The sequence below is a fragment of the Callorhinchus milii genome, unplaced genomic scaffold (assembly GCF_018977255.1).
Source record: "Callorhinchus milii isolate IMCB2004 unplaced genomic scaffold, IMCB_Cmil_1.0 Scaffold2, whole genome shotgun sequence".
NCBI classification, from domain to species: Eukaryota; Metazoa; Chordata; class Chondrichthyes; order Chimaeriformes; family Callorhinchidae; genus Callorhinchus; species Callorhinchus milii.
Genome location: NW_024704743.1, coordinates 106,744,132 through 106,761,260, shown reverse-complemented (window position 1 = coordinate 106,761,260; position 17,129 = coordinate 106,744,132). Strand labels below are relative to the sequence as shown.

The 17,129-nt window shown below is 48.5% G+C and overlaps 1 protein-coding gene across 1 annotated transcript in view; it reads left to right on the top strand.

Moving 5' to 3' along the window:
- Positions 1 to 14,626: 14,626 nt before the first annotated feature.
- Positions 14,627 to 17,129, top strand: part of bpnt2 (3'(2'), 5'-bisphosphate nucleotidase 2) — a 29,039-nt gene continuing 26,536 nt past the window's right edge. Inside the window, exon 1 of the mRNA XM_042331947.1 lies at positions 14,627 to 14,974. Coding sequence (XP_042187881.1) covers positions 14,627 to 14,974 — 348 coding nt within the window. The remainder of the gene's footprint in view (positions 14,975 to 17,129) is intronic.

Below are 17,129 nucleotides of genomic sequence, written 5' to 3'. Positions count from 1 at the left end.
TAAACTTTGATTGCTTCCTATTTTTAGTTGGCCGTAATTGTTGGCAGCACTTTTTTTCCTGGATCAGAGGGTTGTGACCCCACTCCAGGACTTGGGTTAAAAGTTTAGCCTTCCCTCACCTCCGTAACATCGCCCGACTCCGCCACTACCTCATCCCTCAGGCCGCTGAAACTCTTGTTCCTGCCTTCATCACCTCCAGACTCGACAATGCGAATGCCCTGCTTGTTGGCCTTCCCAACTCCTCCCTCCACAGGCTGCAGATAATCCAGAACTCTGGAGCCCGTATCCTCTCCCGCACCAAACTCCGTGACCCCATCTCCCCCACTCTCGCCCGATTCCATTGTCTCCTTATTCTTCAGAGGATCCAGTTCAAGATCCCGGTCCTCACCTACAAAGCCCTCCATGGCCTCGCCCCACCCTACCTCTGCGGTCTCCTAACCCCCTACCAACCCGCCTGTTCCCTCCACTCAGCCGGCTCCGGCCTGCTCCACGTCCCCCGACCCACCCGCCCCACCATTGGCGGGAGAGCCTTCAGCCACTCTGCCCCCAACCTCAGGAATTTCATGCCCCAATCACTCCGCCTCACCCCTTCCTTAAAGTCCTGCCTCAATACCCTCTTCAACCATGCCATCGGCCACCCCATTTCCACTCCCCTCCCTGATCCCAGCTCGGGTCTGAAATGCTGTACTGTCCAGCGCCTTGGGACATCCTCCCGACGTGAAAGGCGCTATAGAAATGTAAGCTTGTTGTTGTTGATAATCCTACGCAATATCAAAGGAGCACAAAGTGTCTTGGCACGTCCCTACCTCTCCGACCTGCTTACACCCCAACCCATAGCCCGCTGCCTCCACTCGACTGGCTCTGGCCTTCTGCGTGTCCCTCATGCTGTTGTTCTATCATTGGTGGCTGCGCTTTCAGCCACTACACCATGAAACTCTGGAACACTCTTCCTCTATCCGTCTGCCATGCCCCTTCCTTCCCCATCTACTTGTCGCGACTGAAGGCCTTCCTATTCTACCATGCCTACGGTCACCTCCCCCTCCCCCCGGCTCCGCCACTGTCAAGCGCTCTGGGAGGTGGGCTATATAAATGCAAGTTATTGTTGTTAGTGGATTTGGAGGTGCTGTACTTCATGTTAGATGTTAAAAGTAAGGTCCTGTCTGCCTGTTCTGGTACTTCAGATACATTTTGGCACCTAAATCCCAAACTGATGAATGAATTTGCTGTTTAGCTATCTTTAACTGACAGCACTCTCTCTTTCTCTCTGCATTGGGCTCCATCCACACCCCCACGATTCTAAGCCAATGGGGAAAATGCTCTCAAGAACTATTGAACAACTACAAATTATTGGCAGTGAACAGTCCTACCAGAACCTGACAGCCTAGACGTTCACAATAATAAACTGTAAACCTGGGGTGAAAATGTCAATGTGTCATAACAGATTCAATATGATAATCTCAAAATCATCAAACATTCACAATTTGTAACCCTGGGTTCACAAGCAGCTACTCAGCCCCCATAGAATCATAGAATTATACAGTACAGAAGGAGGCCATTTGGCCCATCGTGTCTGTTCCGGCTCTTTTAAAAGGCCTATCCAAATCAATACCTCTCCCCCGCTCTTTCCCCATAGCCCTGCAAACTTGTCCTCCCCAAATAATTATCTACTTCTCTCTTAAAAGTTGTTATCGAATCGGCTTCTACCACCATTTCAGGCAATGCATTGCAGATCCGAACAACTCACTGTGTGAAAACATTTCTCTTCACCTCCCTTGTTTCTTTTAACAACTATTTTAAATCGGTGTCCTCGGGTTACGACCCACCGCCAGTGGAAATAGTTTCTCCTTGTTCACCCTATCGAATGCCCTCATAATTTTGAAAACTTCTATCTAGTCTCTTTTTAACCTGCTCTGCTCCAAACAAATAATCCTAGCTTCTCTAGCCTCTCCTGATAACTGAAGCCCCTCATTCCCGGTACCATCCTGGTAAATCTCCTTTGCACCTTATCACCAGCGTGTGATTATGTTCCTACACTAATTTGGTAGAGGACATTGATAATTCAAATACATTATACTTCCTGTGCTTTTAGAACCATGCAAATATCATTTGAAGACAGGAATAGCTATTTAAATAACACTTTCAGATATTTGCCAATGTGCACTGTACATTTTCAATGCACAAATATTGATTCCATTTTTGGGAGTGAAGTCACTAAGGATTTAATAATTTCCTATTTAACTGGTGTAACATGTTTCAATAGCAGAGCTGTAGATGCAGATATATATTAGAACATAATTCATGGTGTAAACAAGTGGGCATTTGGCAAATTAAGTCTCCCCCTCTGACAACGATGAAAGTCCCATTATAAATCTTATTGTGGAGGCTTGTAGCTCAGTGGTTAGAGCACTCGCTTTGCAAGTGAGAGACCTGAGTTCAATTCCAGGCAGGGCGAAACCTTGGTCAAGTTTCCTTACTCCACACGCCTAATAATAATCCCTCCAAAACCAAAAACAATAATAAATTGGTCATTTTCAATCTACGACTGTTTGTGGGACATTGCTGTGCGCAATTGGCTGCCGCGTTCGCCCACAAATATACAGTCAATTCACTTTACAGTGTGTTCTGTGAAGAGCTTTGGGACGTCCTCCCGACGTGAAAAGCGCTATATCAAATGCAAGGATTATTATTATTATTTATTTATCATCTGTAGGAATGTTCTGCAATATTTTCCATGATCCCCGAAAGAAGTGTTGAATAATTTGTATTGAGCACAATGCTGATGGTCTATGGTAGAAATGAGAAACCTTTCCTTGTGAATCTATTTTGGTCTTACATTTATATCAATGAGAGAATTTAATGTTTCAAATCAAGATATAAAATCTATTGCAAATCTCGTTCCAAAATAGCCCAACAAAAAATACACTATCTGTTGAAAGAAGTCCAAAATCAAGTATTAATTTAAACCCCTTTAGTGTGATCTGAACAATGCACTTTACCACTACTTTCCAGGCAATAATGACCTTGGGTTTTGGTGAACAGAAATTACCAGAAGTTTGCACAAGTCAACTGTCAAGAAGAGGAACTTTCTGCCTCAGAAATCTCAAAAGATCATCATCTAAGTTTGGAGGTTAGGTAATCTTTATTTTTAACAGAGTACAGACTTCAACATACAACACAATTTTAAGTAAACATGATTTTAATATATGCTTTCAGGGGTACAGAATACATTTATTTCCTATTACAAAAATCAAGATTATTCCCTGTCAATAGTGCAGGGTTTCTTTTCTTAAGTTGGTTGGTGTTTTTTTCAGATTCTGTAAAAACAGTTACTTGTTCTTGATTTTTAAAAGAAAATGTTAGAAGCCACTAACAACAACAAATTACACTTGTATAGCACCCTTCACGTCGGAAAGATGTCCCAGGGCACTGAATAGTCAGGGGGTTTTGGACCCCAGCTGGGAGTTGGGATCAGGAGGAGTGGAGGGCAAGGTGGTGGGGGTGAGAGGGTGGCCAAAGGCATGGTCGAGGAGGAAAATCTTTAGATGGGACTTGAAGGAGACAAGCGAGGGGTTGAGGCAGAGGGTTTGTGGGATAGAGTTGCAGAGTGTGGGGGCAGAAAGGCTGAATAGCCGACCGCCGATGGTGGGGCAGGAAATGCGGGGAACCTGAAGCAGGCCGACGTCCGCTGAGCAGAGGGAGTAGACAGGCTGATATGGGGTTAGGAGGTAGGGGGAGATAAGACTGTGGAGGGCTTTGAAGTTGAGGTCAAAGGTTTTGTATTCGATTCTGAGGGATGGTGCACCAGTGAAGATGGTCTAGGACGGGGGTGATTGGTTTGCGGAGTCTGGAGAAGACACGAGCTGCAGTTTTGAATAATCTGCAGCTTGTGGAGGTAAGAGTTGGGAGGTCCAGCAAGCAGGCAGTTAGCGTATCAAGCCAGAACGTGATGAAAGCGTGGATCGTCTCAGCAGCCTGTGATGAAAGGCAGTGGTGGAGGCGGGCAATGTTACGGAGGTCGGGAAAGGGATAGTTAAATTCACTCAAAAAGCACATTGTTGTGTGTGGTATTTATTAAGCTGCTTGAACGTTCAGCAGCCTGTCATGGGCCTCGTGGCTATGGCACCCGTTTCTATGGAGATCATGCTGCTGATTTCTTTGCACGGTGCAGAAAAGGATTAAGTATAGACGGATGGCAAGCAGATCTTCTGGGAGCTGAACTAGCTCCAAGGTCATATGATTTGTAATGGAATGTCGGAATCAAATCAATCCTCAGTGGCGGTCGGTAATACTCTAGGGCACTGGGAAGAGAAGGGAAATGGAGGTGGGGTAGGGGTGGGATTGGGATTCTTTCCACTTAGTGCCTGTAAAACCCTGCAAGCCAATAAGTAATAGGTAGGGTGCTCCAAACTAGACAAGCAGTAGCAAGCTTCACCACCATCAAGAAAAGCCAGAACACTATCAGGTGACCAACCTTTGATCCAGATTTTCCCAAAATGAATGTTGCATAATTCATCAAATACTCAGATCTGAAGTGAAAGGAGGTTTTCCTGGTGTCCTGTCCAACAAACCCCAAAATAACATTTTTTTTAAGGGTTTGAAATGTCTTGATTTTTTTCCCCCAAATTGATAAATATAGCTTCAATCTGGTGAGATACAACACTAACTTTCATTCACTTTACCTCCTGAATGTCCCATGGTATAAAAGCACCACAATTTAAGACATGAGACATCTTTAAGACATCTTGACAATGTGGTAAGACTCTATATCAAATGCAAGCATTAGTTTTATTATTATTTACAAATACACTGCGGCAACTCAACAATTTTGGTTCAGGAGCAACTCCTAGCTCTGCACCCTCCAAAATCCAGTACAATAAAATACAAAATTACATTTGTAAAGTGCTTTTCACATCGCGAGGATGTCCCAAGGCATTGGACAGTCAGGGATTTGGACCCGAGCAGCAGGGGGTTTGGGATCAGGGAGGGTGGCCAAAGGCGCAGTCGAAGAGGAGGGTCTTGAGACGTGCCTTGAAGGAGGCAAGCGAGGGAGCGAGGCGAAGGGAATGTGGGATGGAGTTCCAAAGGGTGTGGGCAGAGAGGCTGAAGGCACGATCGGCAATGGTGGGCGGGGGACGTGGAGTGGGCCAGAGCCCGCTGAGCAGAGGGTTCGGACAGGGTGGTAGGCATTAGAAAATCGCAGAGGTCGGGGGAGAGCAAGGTCATCGAGGGCTTTGAAGATGAGGACCAGGATCTTGAATTGTATTCTCTATGTGATGGGAAGCCAGTGGAGTCAGGTGAGGATAAGGGTGATAGAGTCGCGGAGCCCTTTCCGGGAGAGGGCACGAGCTTCAGAGGTCTGGATGATCTGGAGGGAGGAGTTGAGGAGGCCGATGTGCAGGGAGTTAGCGAAGTTGAGCCTGTATGTTATGAATGCATGTATTAGGGTCTCAGCAGCCTGCGGTGTGAAACAGTGGCAGAACCGGGCGATGTTGTGGAGGTGGGGGAATGCAGAGCGGGTCATGGCACGGATATGGGGTAGAGAGGACAGTTGAGGGTCAAACAAGACCAGTGAGGTGGAGTGTGCATCCATGCTTTTTATTCATCGTCAACGGGTCATAATCCTAGAACTTCCTTCTCAACACATCTTGGGAGCACCACCACAAGGCCTATAGCATTTTAAAGAGCAGGACAGCATATTCTCTGGGTAACCAGGGAGGGGCAATAAATTATGGCTCCATCAGCACTCCCCACATCTCAAGATAACAATCCCCCAGTTAAAATTGGTCATTGACTTCATGGCTCTTTGTGAGACATTGCTGTGCTAAGTCACTAAGTAAAATAAATACGTAAATAAATAAGTAAGAAGATCAACATAAACCTTTTTAATTAATAGTTTTTGAAGCAGTGATTTGTTTTTTTTAAATAAATAACACATTAAAGATTCAAACTTAGGAGCAAAGAGCTTGAGTTTCCTTGGCAACAGATCACACAATTTTCTTTGAAATGCAATATTTACTTTGAGTGGAGTTGAAGATTCAAGGTTTAATTGTCAACGATTAATCTAATCTTAAATCTCGAGTTCACCAACGTTTTGCCATCAAATTTGTTCTCCCTTCCCCCCGAGTTGGAGCTCTGTGTGGATCTTGGTGAACCTCATAAAGTAAATTGATTCCAAACTCGCTCTTCAAACACTAGCAGAACTGGTCTTCTGCATTATTATCATCACCATTAATTTTTAATGTATCAAAACCACTTAATTTGACTTTACAAAAAAATTAAAACGTTCCCAGAGTTCATTTAAAAAGCCTACAGAAATTTAGCACTGAACCTTCAGAAACTCCCACAAACATAAAAACTCTTCTTGATCCTTTTCATTAGCAAAAGTGGAAATGAAAAGTAATTTGAAAGAGGGAATGTTCACTGAAAGTCAATGTCAAGCAGTTATCAATAAAGTTAATCAAATACGAGGTTGCATCGGCATTTGACCATAAATGTGAGCAAATTATTCTAACTTTTTGAGCTCATTGTTGAAGTCACATTTGAAATATTGCATGTAATTTTGAAACCCAATTTTCAAAGGTCATTCACAAGAGTAGAGAAGAATTAGCAAGGATAATTTCAGAACTTTAGAAGTTGAATTACTAATATTCATTGATGTTGTGTATGAGATCTTCAATAAAATACTTCTCACCCCTCGACACACGCACCCACGCATCTTTGTTCCTGTTCTTTGAAAGGTATATAATCTTTGCATTTGATATAGTGCCTCATCATGTCGTAAAGACGTCTTAAAGCGCTTCATACAATTTCTGTGTCATGTTAAGTCACACTATTTGTAGGTGAAACAGGCAGCCAATTTGCACTCAGCAATGTCCTCATAAATAGCCATGAAGTGAATGATCTTATTTGGGAGATTGTTCACCAAAACACCAGAAGAAACTTTCTTCACTATTCGAACCATGCCATGGGATTTTAATGTATACCAGCATAGGCAGGTGAGTTTACCATCTCATCTGGAGGATGACACCTCTGACAATGCGGTTTTCCTCTCTCACTGGATTGACGTGTCAGTCTAACAATGATCTCAAAGTCCCAATGTGGGGCTATGAAGCCACATTTCTGATGTTTCATTCACAAAGTAGAATTTCAGGAATAGGAGGATGCGGTTTGCTCCATTTATGATTTTGAATACAGTTGTCAATGATGGAACTGTAAGCATGTTCCAACAGCACATGAAGGTTTAACTGCATTGTGCCAGAATAGTTAGCAGGTTATGTGGGCTAGATGAAGTCAATAGTTGGGATTGACTGCTCTTCCACTTCTATTCATTTTGCTATTCTAATAGGTGACAGCTAGCAGAAAGTTTGAGAGTAATCAATATACTTTCCAGTTTGCAGACCCCTCGACATTAGTCTCAGATGGAGAGGTGCTTGTCAATCTCAAGGCTAAAGTATACTGTTCCTGATTATCTTAAGTGCACACTCAAGCGACAGATCCAGAATTTTCTACAAATTCCGACAAGTTTGCCAACTGTACAGTAATAATCATAATTCTTGCATTTGATATAGTGCCTTATTAAGTCGTTGAGCTGTCTCAAAGAGCTTCACAGAATATATTGAAAAGTGAATTGACTGTGTATTTTGTGGGCAAAACACGGCAGCCAAATGCACACAGCTGTGTCCCAAAGACAGTTGTGGATTGAGTGACCAAATTATTGTTATTTTATTATTTTTTTAAGTGATTATTACCCCGGGAAAAGTGATCCGCCAATCGGCTAACAACCAGGTTCTTACTTACTGCTAGGTAAACAGAGGTGTGTGGTTGCTGTACAATACCAAATGCAACTTAATATTTTTGTCTGTTCCTTACCTGAGCATTTATTATTGAACACTCTATTCAGCAAAGCACTGACCAGTTCAGCTCATTTCTCAACATGGAGTCAAAGGCCATTGCTGCAGTATTTTGCATTTCATTGAAGGTTCCTAGGTTTTATTACGTTGTGGATTGCTGCCTACTGCATCTATCTAATTACATCTTATAAACATGAAAAATTGAACAACCCAAAGACACAGAGTGTCAAGAACACAAGGAATGCGTGCAGAATTAAAGAAATTGATAATTGAAGAGACCTCAAATCACGCAAGTACCCGTGAACCTAGTATATTAGCATTATTCAGTAAATGGAGTACATTAGCATTATTGAGTGTGTGTGATACATCAATCATTGCCGATGTTGCATCCAGTGGAGAAAATAATAAATCATTATCGATCCAATCAGGTGAAACAGACCAAATGATGCAGTTATTATTGGCAGATTAAAAAAGAATTAAGAAATTATCCTAAAACAACATTTCCCACCAGAACAGAAGATTTCAATTGGATGGAATACAATTTGAGCTAATTAATGCTAAATGTCATCAGTGAACCTTTTCCAGGGTTGCAACAAAGTTGGATGCTGCATTATTAATTCGTTTTCAGAATTGGATAAAAGCTCTTCAGAAACCGTTGAGCATGTAAAGAAGTCTGCACCTGGGACACTTGTTTGAAAGTGGCATTGAACATTAAAAATTGAACAACTGCTCTTGGGGGGGTGGGGGGGAAGTAAGCCGGGTAACCTTAAAGCTGAGCTGACTTCAAGGTGACATGCTTGTCAATGGATTGTTGGAATCGAGTCAATCCACTGGCATAGTCTCGGCAACCTGTTTCTGAGCCAGCCGGGCGCACCGTTGATGACAGTCAGCCTGGCTCATGGTAGGGCAGACCAGTCACTGGAAGCAGGGATTATTCCTGCTGATCGCCTGTTAAACATGTAAGCCAAAACCCTAACGGATAGGGCAGACCTAAGTGCACAGGCAGTGGCAAGCTTGCCATACAATGCTTTCAATGGCAAGCTATTTGGTTTCAACTGGTTAAACTTTAACATTGAACACCAGTAGTCAGGCTTCCTCAGCTCATTAATAACAAATGTCTTGCTGGAGAAGCTCACTTCATTATTGTTGTAAATCTCCAGTTCTATATCAGACAGGACCAAAAGGGAACAGATTATACTGAAAAAGAATCAAATTTGTTCCTTTGCACTATAATATTTTTGACATGTGATCTTATAATGGGGATGTTTCTGCCCTCATTTTATACTCGCGCTGGCAAAGTCTGTCATTTATGGACCAGTGGAGAAAAGATATTCTCACCTATTAAATTCTACAATTTTACCAAATTGTGCGGATAGTTTATTCAGTATCTCGATTAATAGTACTGTATTTGCTAACAGCTTGAATTCAGGTCTTAAAAATTGCCAAAAATTAATCCAGGGATGTTTAATACACTAAAACTAATGTTGTTGCTTCAAGAGATGCTAGCATTCTAAATAATTTACAATCTTCTTTTTCTTGAATTGGCATAAAAAAAACTTGGACCTATGGAATCTCTTGTGATCATATCAAACAGATTGAGATTGCTCAGTTAATATGTGATGCCATTGAATCTACTAATGCTCCTCCTCCACCGCATGCCATCCCACCTCAACCTTCAAGGCCCTGTCCTTGAGTGGTTTAGGTCCTACCTCTCCCACCGTCTTCATTTTATCTCTGCAAACGGATTTTCCTCCACCCCCTCACTGTCTCGTGCGGTGTCCCTCAGAGCTCTGTCCTTGGTCCCCTCCTCTTCACCCTCTATATGCTCCCCCTCGGTGACATCATCCGCAGACATGGGGTTAACTTCCACATGTATGCGGATGACACCCAATTCTACCTTTCCTCTTCTACCCTCAACTCCACGACCACCGATGTCCTGACAGCCTGCCTGTCTGACAACGAGTCCTGGATGAGAGGCAACTTTCTTCAGCTCAACGTGCGCAAAACTGAGGCCCTCCTGATTGGCTCACGTCAGCGCCTCCGCACCTCAGGCACTGACAGCATCAGCATCCAAGGCTGCACTCTCCACCTCTCAAAGCCGGTCAGGAACTTCGGCGTTTTGTTCGACCCTGAGCTGTCCTTTCTCCCTCACATCCGCACCACAACTGGCACCGCCTTCCATCACCTCCGGAACATCGCCAGACTACGGCACTACCTCACCCCTCACACTGCTGAAACTCTGGTCCACGCCTTTATCACCTCAAGGCTGGACTATGGGAACTCTCTCCTCGCCGGCCTTCCCGGCACCTCCCTCCACAAGCTGCAGGTCATTCAGAACTCTGCAGCTCGTGTACTGTCCCGCACCAGGCTTCGGGACCACATCACTCCCACCCTCGCTCGCCTCCACTGGCTCCCCATCCCCCAGAGGATCGAATTCAAGATCCTCATCCTCACCTACAAGGCCATTCACGGCCTTGCTCCCTCCTACTCTCCGACCTACTATCCCCCTACCTACCTGCCCGTACCCTCCGTTCCTCTGGCTCTGGTCTGCTCCACATCCCCTGCCCCAACTGCCCTACCATCGGTGGTCGGGCCTTCAGCCTCTCAGCCCCGAGGCTCTGGAACTCCATCCCCCAGTGCCTTCGCCGCCTCCTCCCTTTCCTCCTTCAAGGCCGGTCTCAAGACCTTTCTCCTCAACCGTGCCTTCAGCTCCCCTCTCGACTCTCTACCCCCTCCTCACTCCCTCCATCCCTCCCTCACCCTGACCATTTCCCCCTTCCTCGCTCCTCACCCTGACCATTTCCCCCTCCTCGCTCCCTCCCTTCCCTCCCTCACCCTGACCATTTCCCCCCTGCTCGGGTCCCAATCCAACTGTCCAGCGCCTTGGGACGTCCTCCCGACATGAAAGGCACTCTATAAATGCAATCTTGTTGTTGTTGTTCTGCGTACCTTTCAAGAAAGATCCAAAAACTAAGAAATTATTTCATAACAGTGTTTTATACTCCATATATTTCCCCTCCCATACCCTAATCCATTCTCCCTCATGTGTGCATCAAGTTTCCTCATAAATACACTGATGCTTTCTGCTTCAACCACAGCTTCTTTGTTGCATGTTATGAAAAAAAATTCAGATAGCAGATAGCAAACAGTGCACATGATCTCACATTGTTGAACTACTCAGGGCAGATATTAATAAACACAAAACAGCAGTGAAACAGATTCATCTGACACATAGAATTATCATTGCTCTGTTGAGGTTGCTTTTAGTTTATGAGTGAAAAACTATCCATGTGATGACTCAACTTCATAAGAATGTTGTTACATTTTACATGCTCAAAACCTAGAGCAAAAATAATGAATCTTAAGTAACTGTACAAAGCATTCATTCAAAACAAATTACCATGTCTTCACAAAATGAAAGGGCAACAAATAAATGCAATTTGTTGTTGTTTGTAATGTTTATAAACATGAACTTTACCTACTTTCTGTTCAATTTATAGTTTTGGACTTCACATGATGTTAAAATGTTTAGGCCGTTAATAGTCACAGTACCTCGGAAGCTGTTATCTTGCCTTATGCTATTCGGAAGAGTGTTTCACATGCTCTTCAATGATGTTCCATGTTCACTACATCACATTTTATAAATATGCTTCAGTTTGAGGGTCGGAATCTGCACCAGAATCAGGTAGAGAAGAATGCACCATACGTTACATCATCCAACTCATTGCACAGTTCATTTAAAATAAAGACCAGAAACCGAATTTATCACAAATGTCCATTGCTCGCGATGCCAGCCCAAACACATCTTGTGCATTCAAGTGGTTTCCACATCAATGTCTGAGAAAAATATGTTCCCACATGACACAATGAGTTCTTCAAAATGAATAACAAGTCAGTAGAATCTTGTCCTTTGTTCAGTTGTTTGAACTAATAAACCACATCTACAAAATACTGCAACAACCATCTCGATACACAGTCCTAACGTCAGTTATTAGCATTAAAGCATAAGCACCATCTGTCAAGAGTAACTTGACCTTTGGGTGAGCTTATTACCGTTATGCTATACAAGGGTGATCATATTTTGTAAATCAACAACAACAACAAGATTGCATTTATAGAGCGCCTTTCACGTCGGGAGGACGTCCCAAGGCGCTGTACAGTTGGGTCAGGAGCCGAGCATTGGGGGGAAATGGTCAGGGTGAGGGGAGGGAAGGGAGAGAGCGAGGAGGGGGTAGAGAGTCGAGAGGGGAGCTGAAGGCACGGTCGAAGAGAAAGGTCTTGAGACCGGCCTTGAAGGAGGAAAGGGAGGAGGCAAGGCGAAGGCACTGGGGGATAGAGTTCCAGAGCCCAGGGGCTGAGAGGCTGAAGGCCCGACCACCGATGGTAGGGCGGTTGGGATGGGGGATGTGGATCAGACCGGAGCCAGAGGAACGGAGGGTACGGGCAGGTAGGTAGGGGGATAGTAGGTCGGAGAGGTAGGAGGGAGCAAGGCCGTGAATGGCCTTGTAGGTGAGGATGAGGATCTTGAATTCGATCCTCTGGGGGATGGGGAGCCAGTGGAGGCGAGCGAGGGTGGGAGTGATGTGGTCCCGAAGCCTGGTGCGGGACAGTACACGAGCTGCAGAGTTCTGAATGACCTGCAGCTTGTGGAGGGAGGTGGCGGGAAGGCCGACGAGGAGAGAGTTCCCATAGTCCAGCCTTGAGGTGATAAAGGCGTGAACCAGGGTTTCAGCAGCGTGAGGGGTGAGGTAATGCCATAGTATGGCGATGTTCCGGAGGTGGTGGAAGGCGGTGCCAGTTGTGGTGCGGATGTGGGGAAGAAAGGACAGCTCAAATCCAGGGACACATAAAAAAAATTGTACTCACCAGAATTCCTGACGCTTGCAGCACTGGAGAAGCTTGTTGGATTAATGCCTGTATTTCTCTTAAGAGTGTATCTGTTTTAGGATTTTATTGTTCTAGTTCAGTTTGTTGTTGATTTCAAAATCGGGTGGATTTGACTAGCGACTCAGTACGTCATCGGGGGACTGTCCCCAGAAATCAGGGAGATATGGACACCCTATACTGTACAAACGCAATGTTGTGATTGTGGTGGATTGAATTGTAGAACCACAAGCTTTGTTTTAATCTCAAGTATTAATTCTCAAGAATTTATAAAGATGTTTATCCCCTTGCATTTGATACACTGCCTTATCACATCATACAAACGTTTCAAAGCACTTCACAGGATTTTTCCTATGTGCAGTGCAGAAACTATTGTAAAACAACTCCACCCTTGCAATTAAAGGGATTTCATGCAACGTGAGTATGTCCTTGTTAACTTTAACTGAAGTCATATGAAATAGTTACGTGATGTTGAGCTCAAAGATAATGGAAAATTCATTGGATAAAGTGTTGAAACAAAATAGTCATTCACTTTTACAGTATATTCTGTGAAGCGCTTTGGGATGTCTCAATGACATGATAAGGTGCGATATCAAATTCAAGAACTATTATTGTTAATAAAACTTATTTTCCTTCTGGGAATAAGCACCTCTCTCCCAACATGACAAATCCTGTAGTGGAGTCCTGTAGCTCAGTGGTTAGAGCACTCGCTTTGCAAGTGAGAGACCTGAGTTCAATTCCAGGCAGGGCGAAACCTTGGGCAAGTTTCCTTACTCCACACAGAGCCTAATAATAATCCCTCCAAAACCAAAAACAATAATAAATTGGTCATTTTCAATCTACGACTGTTTGTGGGACATTGCTGTGCGCAATTGGCTGCCGCGTTCGCCCACAAATATACAGTCAATTCACTTTACAGTGTGTTCTGTGAAGCGCTTTGGGACGTCCTCCCGACGTGAAAAGCGCTATATCAAATGCAAGGATTATTATCATTATTATTATTATTAAATCGCCCCCCACTTTAAGGCAGGTCGAACTCGACCAGTGCTCATGTGAAGTGATCTATTTTGACTCCTAAATAAACCCAGTTCCAAGTGCTTGAATGAGGGTTGCAAAGACATTGCCACTGGGAACAGCTTCCGAGCGACGTCCCTGCTACTTGCATACATGTTGCACCAAACACGGAGAGGGGAGGTGTTGAAGCAGATGGTTTCTCAGGAGTGAGCCCGAGCAACCAACAGCATATCGAGCTGCTCGGGAGAAGAACAACAAAATTACATTTGCAGAGAATTATTACATTCGCGTCGGAGAGGATGTCCGGAGGGACTGGAGTCTGCGCTCGACTGGTTGCACGGCGACGCTCCCCTCCCCTCTGCCCCCCCACCCGCACCCTCCCCTCCGGGCTGAACGCCGACCGGGAACTGATTCCGTTACCTTTTACCCAGTGACTCGCTGTGGGAGGAACGTGGGAGTGGAGCAGCGGTCGGTGCTGCTGCATTGATTTTGCAGCGCGCGCGTGTGCGCGCGGAGCCCCTCCACCACCACCGCCGCCGCCGCCGCGCGCTCGCTCGCTCGCTCCGCGTGCGCGTGTGTGTGTGTAGCAGCTGCTACTGGTTACCATGTAACCACTTGGCGGAGGCGCCGCATTGTCTTTGCGTTCGCGAGCGAAAGGCCCGGCGAGGCCGCGGGGGCTCCGGCGTTGGAACGCGGCCCCTGGGGGGGGAGCGGTTGGAACGCGGCCCCGGGGAGGGGAGCGGTTGGAATTGGAACGCATTGTCCGGTCTCGCGGAGCAGCGGCGGTTGGCCCCGCGCTCTCCCGCCCGCCCGCCCCGCGCTCTCCCGCCCGCCCGCCCGCCCCGCGCTCTCCCGCCCGCCCGCCCGCCCCGCCCGCCATGGCTCCCATGGGCATCCGCCTGTCTCCGCTCGGCGTGGCCGTCTTCGCGCTGCTCACCCTGGGCGTCCTCTACCACCTGTACTCGGGATTCCTGGCGGGCCGCATCGCCGGCTTCAGGGCGGCGCCCGGGACCGACAGGGTGGACCTGAGGGAGCTGCTGGCGCTGTCGGTGGAGGCGGCCGTGCGGGGAGGCGAGGAGGTGCGGCGGGTGATGGAGGGCGGCGAGCTGCACGGCAAGAGCAAAGGCAAGACCCGGGAGGGGGCCGACGAGATGCTGACCAGCGGAGACTTGATGTCACATCAGAAGATGTACCATCTGATCCGGAATGCCTTCCCGAACATACAGGTGAGGGGGGTGAGCGGGAGGGGGGGGAGGGTGAGGGGGCGGTGAGGGTAGTGGGCGAGGGGGCGGAGGCTGAGGGGGGGAGGGTGAGGGGGGTGAGCGGGAGGGTGGTCGGGGGGTGAGAGGGGGAGGGGGGGGAGCGGGAGGGGGGACGGGGGGTGAGGGGGGGGAGGAGGGGGGCGGAGGGTGAGGGGGAGATCCCTGACACTTAACTCGCGACCTTGAAAAGTATTGCGGCAGAAAGCGTCCCCCAGACCCCACTCTCGGGCCCTCCGGACCGGACCCAACTCACACACCGCGGCACCCGCTCGGGAACCTTCATCCATCCTCCTGTCAAACTGCGATGACCGTATCTTCCTCCTCTCCGCTCCTCTCCTCCTCCTCCTCTCCGCTCTGCGCTCAAACGTGTGTTTGGATTGTGAGACATCCAAAAGCAATGGAACTGCTCTGATGGTAATTGTGTTTCCCAACAACTCCCCCCCAGACCCTCCCCCCCACCACCCACACCAGACCCTCCCCCCCACCACCCACACACCAGACCCTCCCCCCACCCCCACACCCCCACACCAGACCCTCCCCCCCACCCCCCACACCCCCCACCAGACCCTCCCCCCACCCACCCCACCAGACCCTCCCCCCACCGCACAACTCCCCCCACCAGACCCTCCCCCCCACCGCACAACTCCCCCCACCAGACCCCCCCCCACCGCACAACTCCCCCCACCAGACCCTCCCCCCCACCGCACAACTCCCCCCACCAGACCCTCCCCCCCACCGCACAACTCCCCCCACCAGACCCCCCCCCCACCCACAACTCCCCCCACCAGACCCTCCCCCCCACCCCCACACCCCCCCACCAACCCCCCCCCCACCGCACAACCCCCCCACCAGACCCTCCCCCCCCACCGCACAACTCCCCCCACCAGACCCTCCCCCCCCACCGCACAACTCCCCCACCAGACCCTCCCCCCCACCGCACAACTCCCCCCACCAGACCCTCCCCCCCACCGCACAACTCCCCCACCAGACCCTCCCCCCCACCACCCACACCCCACCACCAGACCCTCCCCCCCACTCCCCACATCACCCACACCCCCCCACCAGACCCTCCCCCCACCACCCCCCCCACCACAACCCTCCCCCCACCACCACCACCAGACCCTCCCCCCCACCACCACCACCAGACCCTCCCCCCCACTCCCCACATCACCCACACCCCCCCACCAGACCCTCCCCACACCCCCACACCAGACCCTCCCCCCCACCACCCACCCCCCCCACCACCCACCACACAACTCCCCCCACCAGATCCTCCCCCCCACTCCCCACACCACCCACACCCCCCCCACACAACTCCCCCCACCAGACCCTCCCCCCCCACTCCCCACACCACCCACACCCCCCCCACACACAACTCCCCCACCAGACCCTTCCCCCCCACTCCCCACACCACCCACACCCCCCCCACACAACTCCCCCCACCAGACCCTCCCCCCCCCACTCCCCACACCACCCACACCCCCCCACACACAACTCCCCCCACCAGACCCTCCCCCCACTCCCCCACCACTCCCCACCACACAACTCCCCCACCAGACCCTCCCCCCACCACACACCCCCCCACTCCCCCCCACACACACCCCCACACCCACCACACACTCCCCCACTCCCCCCACCACACACCCCCCCACTCCCTCCCCACACACACCCCCACACCCACCACACACCCCCCCACTCCCCCCCACCACACACACCCCCTACTCCCCCCTACACCGCCCCCACCACACCCACCACACAACTCCACCCACACCCCCCCACCACACAACCCCCCCACCACACACAACCCCCCCACCACACAACCCCCCCACCACACACAACCCCCCCCACACACACCCCAGGAGGTGCTTATTCACAATACTGTAACTTGCCACACAAGAGAGTTCAGCCTAAATTTGACGTGAATTCCTGGCTGTATCATTACGGAGACCCTGTGCTTCCCACTTTATTTGCGCAGCCTGGTTAATGCTGAATTAACCCTTCTTAATGATTTTTTTTTATCTTGAAACTTGGAGCGACATAATAATAGTCCTTAACATTTGATATTGTGTCTTATAATGACATTGAGATGATAGGATTTCACTGTGTAGTGACTGTACTT